Genomic DNA, 16,746 nt, shown 5'->3' with positions numbered 1-16,746 from the left:
TGACCTTTAAAGAACAACACATATCATCTTTGGAATGTCACCCTAATGTCTGTTGACACTAATAATAAAATCTGGGGGACTTGTATTTTGCGTGTATCCTGTTTCATTTCATTTTTCATGTAGCCTAATTGTGTCTACAACTGGCTACAATTCTAAAAACTCTTCTAGCATGGAGAGCACGAGAAGCACTGTCCCAGGTGTCCCCGTCCGTCCACCTGCAGCCCGCGCCCCTCCCCCACCAGCCTGCAAGCGCACCCATGTCGCCGTTCTCCATGCCGCGGATGTCGGGGCGCAGGCGGCAGTCCGTGGGGGCCAGGGTCTTCTCCATGCCGCTCTGCAGCTCGTTGAGGCTGACGGTGAAACTGGTGAAATTGTACATCTGGGAGAGGAAGGACGGAAGCTGTTAGTCCAAATGGCACTGCTTTCTGTCACCACTCACGGCCAGCAGCCACTGGGATCAGCTGAGTGTCACCTGCCCTGGGGGCCTGCCCTGCAGATCCACCCGCCCGGATGCGGCCCCACCAGTGGGACAAGGCTGCCTGTGTCACCAGCACCTCCACAGGCACAGGGGTGGGGGCAGGGGGGCGGTGCCCACCCTGTGCTCCAGCTCTGCTCCTGGGGCCTGACGCCCCCCATGTTGGCGGGCAGGGCAGCTCCCCACACACCCCAAAGGATGGAGGGAGGAACCCTATTTGTAAAAGGTGTTCCCTCAAGAGAAATCTGCCTCTTGTTCTGTCATTGTACTATTTTACATTCAGCCGAGAGGGGCAGTGGCTGTGCCACGTAATATGTGCATAGGTGGATGTTTTATTTCCTTCTAGTTATTTTACATGTTCTGCTATGTTAACAGGACGTAATGACACGATAGATTACATAATATGTTGTATATATAATTTATGTATAAACAAAATAATTGTTAAAATAAGTTTATCACACGTTATTGTATCTATTAGTTATATGTTGTACGTTATTGTACATAATACAAGCTTATTATATGCAACATAAATTATAAGTGCAACTTTCAAAAATATATACCAAAACGCACTAAGCCTCTAAACTGACAAGTCAGAAAAATAATCTCTCACAACCGCCGCGGAAGCCCCTTCGTAAGGCTCAGCTGGTGCAGGTTGCTAGACCAGGCACCTGTCATACTGCGTGCGGCCCGGGTCACCACCTCACACGCAAGGTGGGGAGAGCACTGCATTTGCTGCGGGGAGGCCAGGGGGCCCACGCAGGGTGCAACCCAGTGACAGAGGGCCCTCGGCTCTGGGCCACAGCGTGGACACGGGACCAAGGCACAGCTGTGGGGCCTGGCCAGGGGTCGGGGGCACTGGGGGCCACGGAGAGGCCTAGACTTGAGGGGGGTGGGTGGCAGGCATGGCAGGGGGCAGACGAACCTGGGCAGAGTTGGGGGGCCGAGTGTTGACCCTCCAGAGTAGCTTGCTGCCGGGAATGACATGCACAGTCTCCTGAGCCTCGGGCACGGCGTCTAGCACGTCGCCATCAGCTTTCTGGGAGCTGTCGTCCTGAAACACAGAACACCTTGGGACGGCCAGCCTGGACGGACAGTACCCCTGAGCTACTGTCAGGCCAGTGTCAGCGCTGGGCACACAGCAAGATGGGCTCTCTAGTGAGGAGAGGACATCGTCATGTTCTCTTTGCTGGGGGGCTCCCCAGAGGGAGGGCAGGATGTCAGCAGCAAGGCAGGGCTTTCCTGCAGGGAGAGGCACCTGCAGCACAAAACGACACTCGAGCGAGTCTGCTCACCATTAAAGGGGGGCGACACCTTCTAGAAAAGCTCGTACGGTTCTTGCTAAGGGCGGCTCCTGGGCTGGAGACAGTCCTCACGCTGCAGCCCTGCCCACAGTCAAGAACTGGCTCCTGTGTGGCGATTTCACGGTTACCTAGCGCTTCTAGCCTGAACCCCAACTGGAGACCACATTGAAAGCAAAAGATACAACTACGACCTGACTTTTCAAAATCAGTGGGGCCTGGAGAAAGAAGTGGGCAGCCCTGCAGTGGTCACAGGAGAATGCCTGAGTGGGACCGGGTGGCCTCAGGACCCCCGACCTGAGCCGACTTCGATGGGGTTTGGTGCCAGAGGCTAAATAAAGGCCGCTTGGCAATGTGTGTTCACATAAAACTCTCTCTCACATCTAGGTTACCCAAAGGACAACAAAGCCAAGCTAAGGCATTAAAAGCCAATCCTCAATGGGTTCCATATTCTGAGTCTGTGTGGTCTTCAAATGCAACTTTCCTTTTTTTCAAGTAAAAGAGCACCATTAGAAGAACCATCTGACGGCACCCACGGGACGCCACAGTGCCAGACACTGAAACCCCAGGGGAGGCCGAACACCTTTGTGAAATAACCGTTGAACACTTGGGTTTGGCCCATGACTTCTTACCTCAAAAAACTGGACACTTCTTTTGAACTACCACTTCTAGTTCTGGATTGCTTATTGTTGTTTTTTTTTTAAGATTTTATTTATTTGAGAGAGACAGAGAGCACGCGTGTGCAAGAGAGCACAACCAGGGAGGGGGCAGAGGGAGAAGCAGGCTCCTCCCTGAGCAGAAAGCCCAACGTGGGGCTCAATCCCAGGACATTGGGATCGTGACCTGAGCCATCCTCATTTCTAGTTTTAAGCTCAAGAATAATTAGCCCTAAGATAATCAGTATTCCAAAGCTCCAGGGAAAAAGTATTGTTGCCAAAACTTTTTGACTGTGGAATATATTATCTGGTTCTCAGAACTAAAAACACAGACATGACGTTCTCTTGATTTTTTAATAGGGTCTAAGCTAGCAAGGTGCAGGAAGACAGGAGGTTTATGAAGAAGCACCCAGTGCCTAGGGTTCCCAGGAAGAAACACAGGTGCACTGGATTCTGCTTGGGGGAACACGGGGGCACCGAGACCCCAGCCCAGCTGACAACAGCAGCCTCCGCACACTCGAAATGCAAACACACGCTCCGCCCCGTGTAGCACCCAGACAGACAAGCAGTCTCGCTCTGACAGGCAGATTGCAGGCCTTCCTCCTCCCCAGCTGGGGCTCCACAGACAGGGAGCAGAGGGACGGCTGATTCCCAGCACTCGTCTCCAGCAGCCGGAAGCCGGGGCCCACCCATCGGGTCTGCTCCCCCCCGGGGAGGGGCAGTGCAGGGGGCAGCACTTACCGGCTGTGCCTTGCTCAGGGGGTCACCCCTCCTCTCCCGTTTCTTGTAGGACTCATACGCAGCAGGGTCTATGCCCCACAAACACTCTGTCCATTTTCCATAGATCATAAAGAGCTTCTTTTTGCTGTAGTCAAAGGAAATTTTTATTTTTGTTTTTTTAAACTTTATCTTTCTCCATAATCTCTACACCCAACTCACCACCTCGAGATCAAGAGTCACATGTTCTTCCAACTGAGCCAGCCAGGCGCCCCATCAAAGGGAATTTTAATCATAAATCATTCATCTAAACATGCAGTATGTTACTTCTGACCATGGGATCAACCTCTGTTCTCACTTGTCTCCTTATCAATGTTAGGACTTCTCTGGACATAGGTGCAAAGAGGAAAACCTGCATTTTAGGATCCCTCCTTGGGCCTGATTTGCCAAAGCAAAGTGAAGAAGATAAGGACACAAAGCCCCAAAGGGTCGCTGGCAGGGCCCTGCCGACAAGAGGAGGTGAGAAACGAGGGCGTCTGGTGTCATTTGCGCCTGCGTGCTGGTCTGGTCACTGTCCCTGAAACGCACGAACTTCCACGCACTGTGTCCTCCCCTCTTCCCTATAAATCACATCAACAGCCCTTCCAATTCCAGTGACATGGTTTGCTCTTTCTAACCACACATTGGATGCCCACGTCATCGCTTGCCTGCGATTTTTGTTTAGTAACAATCTCTGGAGACTTTCCAGATCAACCACCAGAGCACTCCGCCTGATTCCAAAAGGAATGCCAAGAGCGCTGGGCCGTTTTTGCTTTTCTTTTTTACATCCTCCTGCGGGGAAAGCACAGCGGCCATGTGCGCTCTGGAAATGCTACTCTGCTGGGCACGTGGCATCCTTGCTGCTCCCCGGCCCCTGTCTCCAAGGCTCAGCCTGGAAAGCTGGCATGCAGGCACTGGTGAGGGGACACTTGACCAGTCATACTTGGCAGACACCTTGGCTGGCACAGTCTGCATCCGAGAGGCACAGCATTAGGAAGAGCTCACTCCAATTTAGGACAGAAAACCAGGAAATCAGAAAAGGGTTTGCAGCCCCCAAGGGCTGGTGAGCGTGGCCTCGAGGCGTGGCAGGGACTCGGCTCCTATGGCCCCGTGTCTGCAGGTGAGCTGACCACGGTCTCCGCCTGGGTTGTTTCCACCACCAGGGAGAGGCCACGCAGGCGCTGGCCAGTGCTCTTGTTGTGAAGAGGGCTGCTGTCCCTGCACGTCTGCGGGCTGAGTCCTGACCTACTTCAACCGGCAAGATGCTCAGAGTCTAATGCCTGAAAGCACCTTGCAGGCTGTGTGAATGGGTGACTTTCTGGTACCCAAAGAGTAGGAAGGAGAGGAAGCATCCACTGCTTTATACTGAAAACTTGTTTCTAATTAAAAATGTGTAGGGGGCACCGGGCTGGCTCAGTGAGTGGAGCATGTGACCCTTGATCTCGGGGTGGTGAGTTCAAGCCCCACGTTGGGCATGGAGACTACTTTTTAAAAAAAGAGGCGAAAAGAAAAAAAGAAAATGTATAGCTTTTGGAGATGGAAGGAGCTTCCTGACGTTATATAAGACCCAAATTCCTTACCAGGGAAAAAAAAAATGAGAAATCTGAGATAAAAAACATAAGGTAACTAGCCCGAAGGACAGAAAACCCCGGAAGGTCTGTTGTGAACTCGTCTCTCTGCTCACAAATACTTTAAAAGTCCCTCGCTTAGAGGCTAGAAAGAACCAGCCGCTGAGAGGGAGGCTCACACGGGCTAGGGTCTGAGTTGTGCTCAACGACCCATGCAGGCGCTAAGAGGAGGCGACGCGCTCACGTTTCCAACCTCAGTTCCGGCTGCAAAACCAGAGTATTAGCTCTCTGTGGGGACACCTCATTTCCTCACATCTGCTTTACCCAAAGAAAACAGACTCAGATCTTTCATCCTCAAGAGAGGGAGAGACAGACCCTCACCAGTCACCACCTGGAAACGACACTTAAAACTAAGCCTTCGTCTCCTTGCAGACTCAACAAGGAAATGTCTTTTCTAAACAACACAGGACCATCATTTTTTCTACCGCGAACAGATGTCACTGGCATCACTGCACCACTAGCAAGGCGCACGTGCCGGAGGAGCCCCGCTGAGGCGCCCGTGTAGACCTACTTTTTGTCTTGAATGTGCCCCTCCACTTTGTGAAGTTCTTTTCCAAACAATCCACAAGGTTTGAAATGAAGCACACACTTGTCTCCAGTCCTGTGGGGAAAACACACACAGGCTTCTGTTGTGTGACGTGCAATGTCTGGGGGAGACGCGTGGGGACACAGAGGCGGCGGGGGCCGGGGGGGGGGGGCAGGGGAACCCTGCTGCTGTGACAGAAACGTCCCACACTGCCCGGTGCTGATGGCTGCACACTTCAGTAAACACGCTAAAGATCACTGAAGTTTCCACTTTCAACGGGTCAATCTTAGGATATGCGAGTATCTCGAGAAAGCTGCTGGAGAACAGAGCTGACAGGCCATGAATTCCCAGGAAGAAGGTACGGACAGCAGGTAGCATCCGAGGAGGGCTGGGACTTTCATCCGGGATCACGCCATTCTTCCTCAGAGTTTAGAAGCTCAAAACAAATTCACTATTTTGACTAAAACCAAAACACGAAGCAACAAGGGGCACCAAAGACAGTGGGAGCGCCGAGCAGCGTCCACGCCGGCCAGCCCCCCCGCACCCGGCGCGGCCCTCCCTGCAGGCGAGGCAGCCCCAGGACGCCGCGGCCGTGGGCAGGGCGGGGACGCCCCTCGAGGACACGGCGCGTCTGCACATCCGCCCGGTCTGACCACCACTCAACCACGGGCGCTATTACCTGTGGTTTAAAATCTCCACGGTTCCATACTGCTCTATCCAGAGCTTCCCGATGATTACGTTATGTACACAGCAGGTGGGGTTGGTCCAGGTGTAGGCTTCATTGTGTCTGTGAAACATGCCAGAAAACAAGCAAGTCAGAGGCCAGCAAGGAGAGAGACACTGCGTGACCTAAAAAGCAAAATACCAGACAGAATTAAACCATAATTGCCTTAAAATCTGTACAAGAGCAGAACACTGCTTTGAACTGGCTCCAACGGTGGTGATTTATTTAGCATTTGTTTGAAATTTATTTCTGCTTTCCTTTGTAGCATCAACAAAGCTTTCTACTTAAATGTCAAGACAAGTTAATAAGCAAGAGGAGACCACCGAGACAGGGACACGGCTGTCCTGGGAAGCTGTCACACAACAGCCCCTTTGCCAGCAGGACTTGCTCGTCCCGCACCGGCCCAGGGGGCCGGGGAGTCGCTCCGTGGCAGGTATGCTGGGGTGCACCGACTGTTGGAACAATGTTCCAAATGCCTCTGCATTTATCCCTCACCCTTCCCAAACGGCCTGACCAAGGAGAAACCCCCGCGAATGTGAAGCAAGATCACCTGACCCGCGTCTCGAGAGAGGCCGTGTCAAAAGCCATAATGAGGCATAAAGGGCAGAGATAAGCTCGAAGCAGAAGTATTTCAGGACAAATATCTGGAACCCCTCAAATTTCCAGGGGGAACCCACACGCATTAATCAGTAACGTCTGCCACTTTTCAATTCTGCACGCCTCACCCCAAGAAAGCAAAGACCACCACCAGACAGGCACGCTTCCTGGCAAAGGGGTGCCCTCACTGGGCCCGGTGACCTCGTCGGCCCTGGGACGCACGGGGCTCAGGGGCTGGTATTCTCTGGCAACCAGCCAGGCTGGGCCGGCACAAAGCAAAAATGGTACCAAACGCCTGGTTCCAGCAGGCTACCCCTGGCAGGACTCGCGCCCCCGAGAACAGAGGCATGCCACGGCCGGGACTGCCTACGCCGGTCCTCTAGCATCCAGGTGGTCGCCAGAGATGCAGGTTTTGCTTCATGAGGTGTCTGATCAACGCCGCACTGGGGAGCATCTGGACTGAGATTTAACGGGCGTGTGAGCAGCCTCTAGGACGTCCACGTTCCCTATGTCCTGGGGTTATCCCTCGTCTCCCTCCCGCCCTCTGTGTGACCAACAGGGGTTTAAGGTAAGGGTCACTTCTAACATGAGGTTGTAAAAGACACCACGCCTTCTGTCTTGGTGGCTCCTCCCCCCTTGGGTCCTCAGCTCCCAGGGATGCCGGCACCACGCTGTGCACAGATATCCCCATGGAGAGGCCACAGCGAGTGACAGAGGTTTCCTGCCAACTGCCATGGAAGTGAGCCCAGGAACAGATGCTCCACCGGCCACCTTCGGGATGCAGGTGGCTCACGTCCTGCCTGCCACCTCCAGGGACCCCGAGCCAGGGCAGCCTGCTATGTTGCTCCCCGGTCCCAGAAACCATGTGGGGGAGCAAACGGTGGCCGTTTCAGGCTGCTGCGCTTGGGGCCATCAGCGAGCAGAAGAGTTGCGAGTGGCAGTGACTAAAGCTCCCCGGGTCACGCGGAGGGAGAGCTGTCCCGCCAGCAGGCGTGGGAATCCCACCCGTCCAGGTGAGGTCTGACGCGGAGTTCCTCTTTGAAAGAGTTTCTGCGGTTGGAAGCGCCTGAACAGAGAAGGCTGCGGCCCTTTCACCGGAAGGCTGGGCCCGCGCCGCCCGCACTCACTTGAGCAGCTCCAGCGTGATGGTCCCCCGGGGCTCGGCCTCCACGCTCTTGCCCCAGAACTTCAGCTTCGGGTAGATGGAGCCGTGAAACAGGAAGTCCTGATTGAGGCCTTCTGAATAAAATGCACTGATGGGGGGGTGGTGGCTGACCTGCTCCGATATAAATCTGAATCCTAGATCTTCCCTAGGCACAGAAACAAGAGGGGGGACAGCCACATTAGACACAGCAAAATCTGACAAAGGTGGGCTCAGCGGCCCTCTTGGTGGAGCCCCTTGGCCCCCCGCACGGCCGGCTCACCGCACCCTTGTGGCCGGGAGGGGCCCTGGGGAACGGGTGCCATGCCACTCTGAGTGGCAGGAATATCCCACACTTGTGCTCTGACTTCGCACATGGCCTGACGCTGACACCCTGTACACACACTTGCCTGCACACGAACACCGTGCCCCTGGGGCAAAGCTGAACGCTACATGGAACGAGAAATAGTGCAGAGGGGCCTATTAGTGCAGAGCCTCTACCCTGAGGCTCCCCAGCACAAGCGGGTCTTGCTGCACCTCCTAGAACCAGTGACCGAGACGCCCCGATACCAAACTGCCCCTTCGTCCAGAGGGACACCCAGCACCTAATGAGCCAAAACAGGGGTGAGTGCGCAGCCTTTTGTTTTGTTTTTGTTTTTTTTTTAGTTCGCAGCCTTTCTGAAGGGAGTTCTTCTCTAGCCTTTTTCTAAGGCTCCTGGAAGTTTTATGATGGAATGTCTGATGCCCCAAGATACTCTTGGCCAGGAAGCCGGATTTTTAGTACACACTCCTTTTCAATAAAAATGTCAGTTTTTAATTGTTCCGGAACTGTGAATACACCTACAGTTGTAGTCATTAAAAATTATAAAAGCTAAACCACATAATTACTAACTTAACTGGAATCAGAATTTCCAATCATTACAGAGGAAGGAAAGTTGAAAAATTAGATTTTAAAAGGTTGCCTACCCAGGTATGTAATTTACAAAATGAATACTTGTCTAAGAAAAGCAAGTGCTATTTTGGGCTATCCAGGAGCAATCTGCAGGAAAAAGACATGGAGCATGACTTGGTTCAGATACGTAGCTCTTGAAACAGGAAGACCCCTCAGGGCCCGGCCTGCAGCAGACACGACGGCCACACGCACGACCTGGACACCAGGACACGACATGCGTAGTGTCTGCAAGTTTAGAAGAATGTTCGTTTCTCTGCCCATCTGAAACTTTGGCTCAACCCTCAACCCCCAAGTTAATTTCCTAGAAAAGACAAACACGCGGGCCTGTCACACTGTCTCCAGCACCTTGGGGTTGTTCATGGGCTTTTAATCTGTATTATCTCCCCATTGTCTAGAACTTCCTTTGTATTTTTTTTTTTTTTTAGAACTTCCTTTGTATTATTATGCTTTCCTTTCTCTTTTCAAGATCCGTTAATGGTGCTTTTGGGGGTTTTTTTTTAAAGATTTTATTTATTTATTCATGAGAGACACAGAGACAGAGAGAGAGGCAGAGACACAGGCGGAGGGAGAAGCAGGCTCCATGCACGGAGCCCGACGTGGGACTCGATCCCGGGTCTCCAGGATCACACCCTGGGCTGAAGGTGGCGCTAAACCGCTGAGCCACCCGGGCTGCCCAGTGCTTTTGAATAAACAAAAATGCTACCAATCTCCTCAGAACTAGACAAGGTCAGAGGCTCGAACCCCGGCACCTGGCACTCTGACTGCAGGGAGGTCATTCCTGCTCAAGACGGTAATTCTAGAGAAAAAAAGAACGCTCCACATGAATTCAGAATAAAAGTTTCCCTGAAGATTGACTCTCAGGACAGGACTTCCCTTCATGTGGGCCTCAGTTTCCCTGTGTCTGAACCGAAGGAGCAGGGATGTGCCATCGTCACACAGAGCCCCGCTGCCTCCTGTCGCCATGAGCACACCCCACGGCAGCCTCCTCGAGGTAACGCAATCGGAGAGGTGTCAGCACGCGGGGCCGCAGGCCTGTCGGTCCATTGGAAGGGGGGGCCGCTGCCCCCGGGCCCCCACAGACAGGGAGAGCCGGGCCCCAGACGTCTGCGTCGCTTCCCCAGCCGCTGAGAGAGCCACGTGGAGAGGCGCGGGCCCACCTGGAGAGGCGCGGGCTCCAGGTGACACCCCTCCGCAGAGCTCTGAAACCCGAGCTGACACACACCCGGCACACGCCCGGGCGCTGACTCAAGCAGACGGACACCCCGTTCCCACAGCCATTTACTCACCTTTGAAGAACTCGTGATCATTAAGAACCACATCATTAAGGGCAACAAAGAGCCCAAGAAGCACGGCCCGAGGGCTGACCCCAACCTGCCGGTGACCACACAATGCACCACTACTGACTTCGTGACAGAAGCAGCGCCACGCGCCACAGCACGACGCACACACATCAGACACAACAGAGCAGCGTGACTCAGCACAAGCTTCGCGTGCCGTGGGGACTGAGGATGGTACGATGCTATGTGACAAGCGATACATGTGAACACGACCGCATCGTGTGAACACACACACACACAGCCCAAAACATGAACTCTGTCTTCTATGGGGTTACGTCTGACTCGTCTTTCACATTGCTCAGTTTATATATTTTCTACAAAAGACATGATCTTATAATGGAAAACAAACTCTTAACTAGTAAAACATCCCGAGAAACTGTCCACAGGACACAGGGCTAGGTGACAAACTACGCTGGCCGTCCCCCAGTGGCCTGCAGAGGAGCCACGGCCCAGGCCGGAGGGCTGCTCCTCACCCGCTGAGCCCACGACGGAAAAAGACAACGCTGCCGTTAGCTTGTGCTCGTGTTGGTCTGGGTGGGCACCTGGCACGGGCAGCGGGGCCAGGGAAGAGCTGCCCAAACTGGCCCAGCCCTTCCCCCCGGGGCCCCGCCAGGACCGCCACCACTGATCCTGGGGGGCGGGGTGAGCGGGGCCGGGTCAGAGCTGGGGGGCGGGCTGGGGAGCTGCTGAGACAAACTCCACCCGCAGGGATGTCAGTCACCCGCCCCCCCCCCCAGGCCTCGGGAGGCTGCAGCACGCCCCCTGTGCCTACTGCCCCTGCAGCTCCAGGTGCCCCTCCGTGACATTTACCAAGACGCCCTGGTGACACAGGCTGCCTTTTCCTCACTGCCACCCCCCCCCCGCCCCCGCTGGCGCTGTGATGCGCGCTGCACCTCGGCCGTAACCCCGGCCTCCCTGTCCCCAGCCCTCCAGCCAGCCCAAGCGGCCCGACAGCCCGGGGCCCTTACCTGATCAGCTCGTAGGTCTCCCCCAGGAGGGGGTTGAAGGGCTTGCCGGTCCTCTCCCACTGGGAAGCCACTGCAGACACCGCGAAGGCTGCCACGCACTGGGAGGAACGCACACGACGGTGAGCGAGGGCCCCCGGGGCACCGTAGGCACGCAGCTTCTCGGTGCCGGGACGCGTGCCCGGCAACCTCAGTCTCCCGCTTGTCACATGTTTTGAGATTACAGAACTTCCGGAGAAATACCCTTCATCACAAGCACTTCCTCAAAGCCACACATGCAGAACTGTGTGCGGCTTCACCCCCCAGCCCAGCCCAGCCCAGCCTTGAGGTCCCGGGCAGGGCTGGTTGGCCTGGCGGGCGCACCCGCATGCACACGGGGTGCTGGTCCCCAAAGGAGCCAGGAGGAGCTGGGGCGCCACACCTGCCACCACCACCGTGGAGCTCAGGCTGCACAACACCTCAGAGTGGCTGAGCGGGACAGCACCCAGACGTGTGGGCCCTTCCCCCAAGCGTCCCCTGACGAGGTGCCTGGGCCCTACCACGACGTGCTCATCAGACACTGTCATGTTCCCAAGAACTACGATCCGACACCCACCCAAGCTCAATGTCTGCTGCCCCCTGAGGGGAGCCCAGCACCCACCTGCATCCTCTCCAGGGCCTGGGGCTGGCACGAGGCTCTGTGAATGAGGTACACGTGCTCCATGTACTCTGTGATCCGCTGGAGGAAACTCAGAGGCTCGTTGAAGGCGATGGGCATGGTGATCTTGGAAAGCTCCTAGAAGGAGCAAGAAGACTTGTCACGCAGGGGCTCTCCCCTGGAACCCAAGCCCCACGCCCACTCTGCTCTGAGGGCAGGGAAGATGTTCGCCTTACTCATCCAGAGAAAGAAGGTAAACCATGTGGAGGCTCTACTACTCACCTGCTCACGTGGCAACACTCCAAACCCACTTGTGGGCAAGGCTGGGGGGAAGACGCCCCCCTTTGCTGGTAGGGGTGCAAAGTGGTACAGCCATGCAGAGCGGGCCTGGCCGCAGGAGCACAACTACATGCACACCTACCCTTCGGCCTGGTGGTCCCATTTCCAGGAGCCCATCCCACAGATCCTCTGGCAAACAGCCAGAGACCAGATGTCACTCAAACGTCCCCACGGGGCCCCAGCTGGTGTGGGCAGCCAGAGGACACAGCACAACGCAGTGACCAATGGCATAAGCAGTAGCCCCACGTGGCTATGGCTGTATCGCACCAGGGAAAAGGCAGAACAGCCTCTAGTTTGTCTAAACACGCAATCAGCTTTCTGAGGCATGGGAAGATGGACCCGAAAGCTGTGAAGTGGTCCCCTCCAGGGGAAGGGGATGGACACACGGAGGCCAGGGACAGGAAGCTAAATTCTTGGAATATACCCTGGAATCTTGTCTGAAAGATGTGACTTTGGGTTTACAATTTTGAAACAAAATTAATTTAGAAAAGCAACCTCCAAACACCAAGAATATGATGAAACAAATGAACACACACAAGCCCCTCGGGCGTAGCCACCCATAGAAGGACCACGGTGACTTGAGATACACCCTAAGGACGAAATGAACCACAAAAGCCAGTGCACTCGCACATTTCAGTAAACGTGCTGTTGGCCGCAGAGCTGGTCCTGTTCTCCAAAACTGTTCTGCGTGTGGGACAGAGCAGGTGAGTCACTCATTACGTGTTCACCTAAACCGGTCATCTCCAGCGTTGTTAAACACTGGGATTATCGGTGTGGAAGAAAAGAGGCACAGACACAGTGAGACAGAGATTGCATTAGTCCTGCCATCCCAAATCTAAAGCACCTTTGACACAAATCAAAACAGCTCCTTTGGGAAAGACCTAGAAAAAGCAACCTGTAGCCTCCCCGGGGCCCAGCTGTGGTCCTGAGTCCTCTCTCCCTGGACAAGGAGCTGATTCCAGATCCTGAACAAGAAAGGTACAGAATGAGCCAGAGCATCTTCTGTAAAAGGTTACAGCCAACCTGAAGACCCCAGTACCAGCCACAGACAGAGCAGCTCGGGGACCAGAACACAGCATGGAGCTTCAACTCTGTGAGTTTAAAAAACAATAGAAGACAAACTAGCTGGTTATACTGGTCATGCTGGGTAAGGCTACTGAACCAAATCCGTCACTTGACAACTGTGATAAAGAATCACCCACTGACCCTGACTTTCTTATGCAAACCGCACTCACAGCAGTGGAAGGGCACGTGCTTGGCACACAAGTGTCCCAGGAAATAAAGGAAGAGCGATGCCGCTGGCGCAGCTCACACACTAGGCATCGGGGCTCAAAGTCAGGAGAGGAGTAACAGAGAGGTGTCCACACAGCCTGAGCAGCACAGACTCGGGAATGGCATTCGAGACAATGGAGAATTTGATATTTCCTCTTTTTTTTTTTTAATTTTATTCATTCATTTATGAGAGACAGAAAGAGAGAGGCAGAGACACAGACAGAGGGAAAAGCAGGCTCCATACAGGGAGCCGAGTCCCAGGACCCTGGGATCACGCCCTGAGCCGAAGGCAGATGCTCAACCGCTGAGCCACCCAGGTGCCCCTGAATTTGACGGCATAAACATATTACGGTATCAGGACTGTGGTTGTGTTAAAACAATCTGGGGCACCTGGGTGGCTCAGTCAGGTAAGTGTCCAACCCTCGGTTTCAGCTCAGTTCATGATCTCAGGGTCCTGGGATCGAGCTCCATGTCAGGCTCTGAGCTCAGCAGTGAGTCTGTTTCAGATTCTCTCTCCCTCTCCCTCCTACTCTCTCTCTCAAATAAATAAAAATTTTTTTAAAAAGTAATCTGGGGACGCCTGGGTGGCTCAGGAAGTTGAGCGTCGGCCTTTGGCTCAGGGCGTGATCCTGGGGTCCCAGGATCGAGTCCTGCATCGGGCTCCCTGCTTTTCTGCCTGTGTCTCTGCCTCTCTCCCTGTCTCTAATGAATAAATAAATAAAACCTTAAAAAAAAAAAAAAAACCGTAATCTGTATCCTTTAGCGATACAAGAAATATTCACAAGTGGAATTCGCTTCAAAATACTAGGGGAGGGATCCCTGGGTGGCGCAGCGGTTTGGTGCCTGCCTTTGGCCCAGGGGGCGATCCTGGAGACCCGGGATCGAGTCCCACGTCGGGCTCCCGGTGCATGGAGCCGGCTTCTCCCTCTGCCTGTGTCTCTGCCTCTCTCTCTCTCTCTCTGTGTGACTATCATAAATAAATAAAAATTTATTAAAAAAAAAAAAAATACTAGGGGAGTGGGGCAGCCCCAGTGGCGCAGCGGTTTGGCGCCGCCTGCAGCCTGGGGTGTGATCCTGGAGACCCGGGATCAAGTCCCACATCGGGCTCCCTGCATGGAGCCTGCTTCTCCCTCTGCCTGTGTCTCTGCCTGTGTCTCTCTATGCCTATGAATAAATAAATAAAATCTTAAAAAAAAAAATACTAGGGGTGTGGGAAGCAATGAGGTGTGGCTGGGGTGTGATGAGCCCTGGCTGCTGCGGTGAGCCAGGGGATTACGCAGCTCTGCTTGCTGCTGGGTGTGCTTCAGATAGCCCACGTGGGCCACTGTGTCGCCACTGCTCAGTGGCCAAAGCAGTACAAAGAGGGCAGTATCACCACTTCAGAGGCAAAGCCCATGGATGCTGAGCAGGTGCAGCCCTGGGAACATGCCGCCCACGACCCACGTTTTGTTCAGCTTCTATTTGAATCCATCCAAGGTTGATTCCTTGAAGAATGCAAGGTAACGGTGTCCCTTTATGACAAGGGATCTTGAACAAGCTTCGAGATCAAGGAGCTAGTCAAGTTTATCACCCAACCTCGGACAGACACAGCTGTCCAGACCTGACCCACTCACACAGTGAAAAACGTAGGCGAGAACACTGCTAAGAGAAAAGAATCCCAAATGTGCCATTTTATTTTATCTTTTATGTTTTGTTTAGAGTTTTTTTTTTTGTTGTTTTTTTTTTTTTGCCATTTTAAAACAGAAGAGACATGCAGGGCACCTGGCTGGCTTAGTCAAAGGAGCCTGCAACTTTTGATCTCAAGGTTGTGAGTTCGAGTCCCACATTGGCTGTAGAGATTACTTAAAAATCTTTTCAAAAAACCAAATCATAAGAAAGAAATAAAAGATAAGTAGGTACAAAAATATGTAGGTGTGCAAGCAGGGTCATAACACATACTCAGGTTTCCCAGCTGTGTCTGCGAGAGGCCTGGGGCAGTGACACCCCAGGAGTGGCGAGCACATCCAGCATAGGGTCGTGATGTCTAAACACCGCCCTCCAGCAGGGCAGCAGGGGAGAAAGTATGAAAGCAAGTCCCCCGTGAGGTGACCAGTGACGCTCCAACAGGAATCCCCTTGTGTCACTCACTGGGCTCTGGCTACTATGTGAGAGGTCACCACCACAGGCAGCTGCATGAAGGGCAAACGCAGCTCAATGTGCCTCTGCAATCTTGTAGAAGTCCAAAATTATTTCAAAATAAAAAGCGGTGGGCAGCCCCGGTGGCGCAGCAGTTTAGCACCGCCTGCAGCCCGGGGTGTGATCCTGGAGACCTGGGATTGAGTCCCACATCGGGCTTCCTGTATGGAGCCTGATTCTCCCTCTGCCTGTGTCTCTGCCCCTCTCTCCCTCTGTCTCTCTGTCTCTATGAATAAATAAAAAATCTTTAAAAAAAAAAAAGCGGGAGAAAAGATGTAGTTTCCTCTTGGAAAAAGGCTGATAAACAGCTGAGGGCAGAAACAAATGCAGCAGCACGCATGCGAGGAGCACCGGGGACAGGGCCACATGTCTGTTGGTACAACACTCACTGGAGTCTGAGTCGCCCCACGGCCCATGGGGGCGCTCGTCCCTCCCAAGGGGACACAGCTCACATTCCCGCGGCCGGTTGAGACAGGCAAAGATACCATGAGAAGAAAAGTCTGTGGCTCCAGGACACCAATCATCCAACTAACTGTTCTGTTGCAAACCCAGAGCACCTCAGCTCTGCCTGCAGCCCGGCACGGGGCTGGGGGACGGTGACCACATCCTGCACACCATGGCACCCACGGCTTGGCCTCAGCGTGCATCAGGGAACCCACCGAAGCTCCCCAGTCCTGCAGACTGTCCACAACCAGCCAGCGAGGAGCCTGTCACAGAACACCAAGGTCGAACCTAAACCCTTGTGATGCTCCCTACATCCAGAGTCTGCCTGCGGGATTGTTTTCCTGCTGTCTGCAAACACTTGGGCCTTTCTCTCCTCTTCTCCTCTGTCTCTGTCCCTTTCCTATTTTATTACCCTCATTTCATGTCACTATAAATATGCAGAGCACATCTTCTTCAACTACCAGCCGAGCAACAAATTCATGGGAAATAAAAATGTTTCAGGGATGCCCGGGTGGCTCAGTGGCTAAGCATCTGCCTTTGGCTCAGGTCGTGATTCCAGGTCAGTGAATCGAGTCCTGCATCGGGCTCCCCAGAGGGAGCCTGCTTCTCCCTCTGCCTTTCTCTCTGTATCTCTCATGAATAAATAAATAAAATCTTAAAAAAAAGTTTCAGCTTGAAGCCCCAAGGTGAGTCCATGTGAACTTACCAAGCCGATGCATTTCTTTAATATACTCCACACACTGAAATCACTTCTGGTAAACATCGGGGCGGGCAATGACGTCCTGTAAAGAATCGACCAGAGAAACACATATTTATTCCTCCAG

The 16,746-nt window shown here is 53.7% G+C and overlaps 1 protein-coding gene across 8 annotated transcripts in view; it reads right to left on the bottom strand.

Moving 5' to 3' along the window:
- OSBPL2 (oxysterol binding protein like 2) overlaps positions 1-16,746 on the bottom strand; it is a 41,310-nt gene that overhangs the window by 3,323 nt on the left and 21,241 nt on the right. For all 8 annotated transcript variants that reach the window (XM_077873811.1, XM_077873813.1, XM_077873816.1 and 5 more), the window contains 9 exons: positions 16,629-16,704; positions 11,696-11,830; positions 11,059-11,156; positions 7,788-7,970; positions 6,019-6,126; positions 5,325-5,414; positions 3,171-3,294; positions 1,398-1,526; positions 256-379 (listed from right to left, as the gene is read on the bottom strand). In XM_077873811.1, coding sequence (XP_077729937.1) covers positions 256-379; positions 1,398-1,526; positions 3,171-3,294; positions 5,325-5,414; positions 6,019-6,126; positions 7,788-7,970; positions 11,059-11,156; positions 11,696-11,830; positions 16,629-16,704 — 1,067 coding nt within the window. The remainder of the gene's footprint in view (positions 1-255; positions 380-1,397; positions 1,527-3,170; positions 3,295-5,324; positions 5,415-6,018; positions 6,127-7,787; positions 7,971-11,058; positions 11,157-11,695; positions 11,831-16,628; positions 16,705-16,746) is intronic.

This window comes from Canis aureus, chromosome 26, assembly GCF_053574225.1.
Source record: "Canis aureus isolate CA01 chromosome 26, VMU_Caureus_v.1.0, whole genome shotgun sequence".
Lineage (NCBI taxonomy): Eukaryota > Metazoa > Chordata > Mammalia > Carnivora > Canidae > Canis > Canis aureus.
Note: the sequence above shows the minus strand (reverse complement) of the source record. Positions and strands in the feature narration are given on the sequence as shown.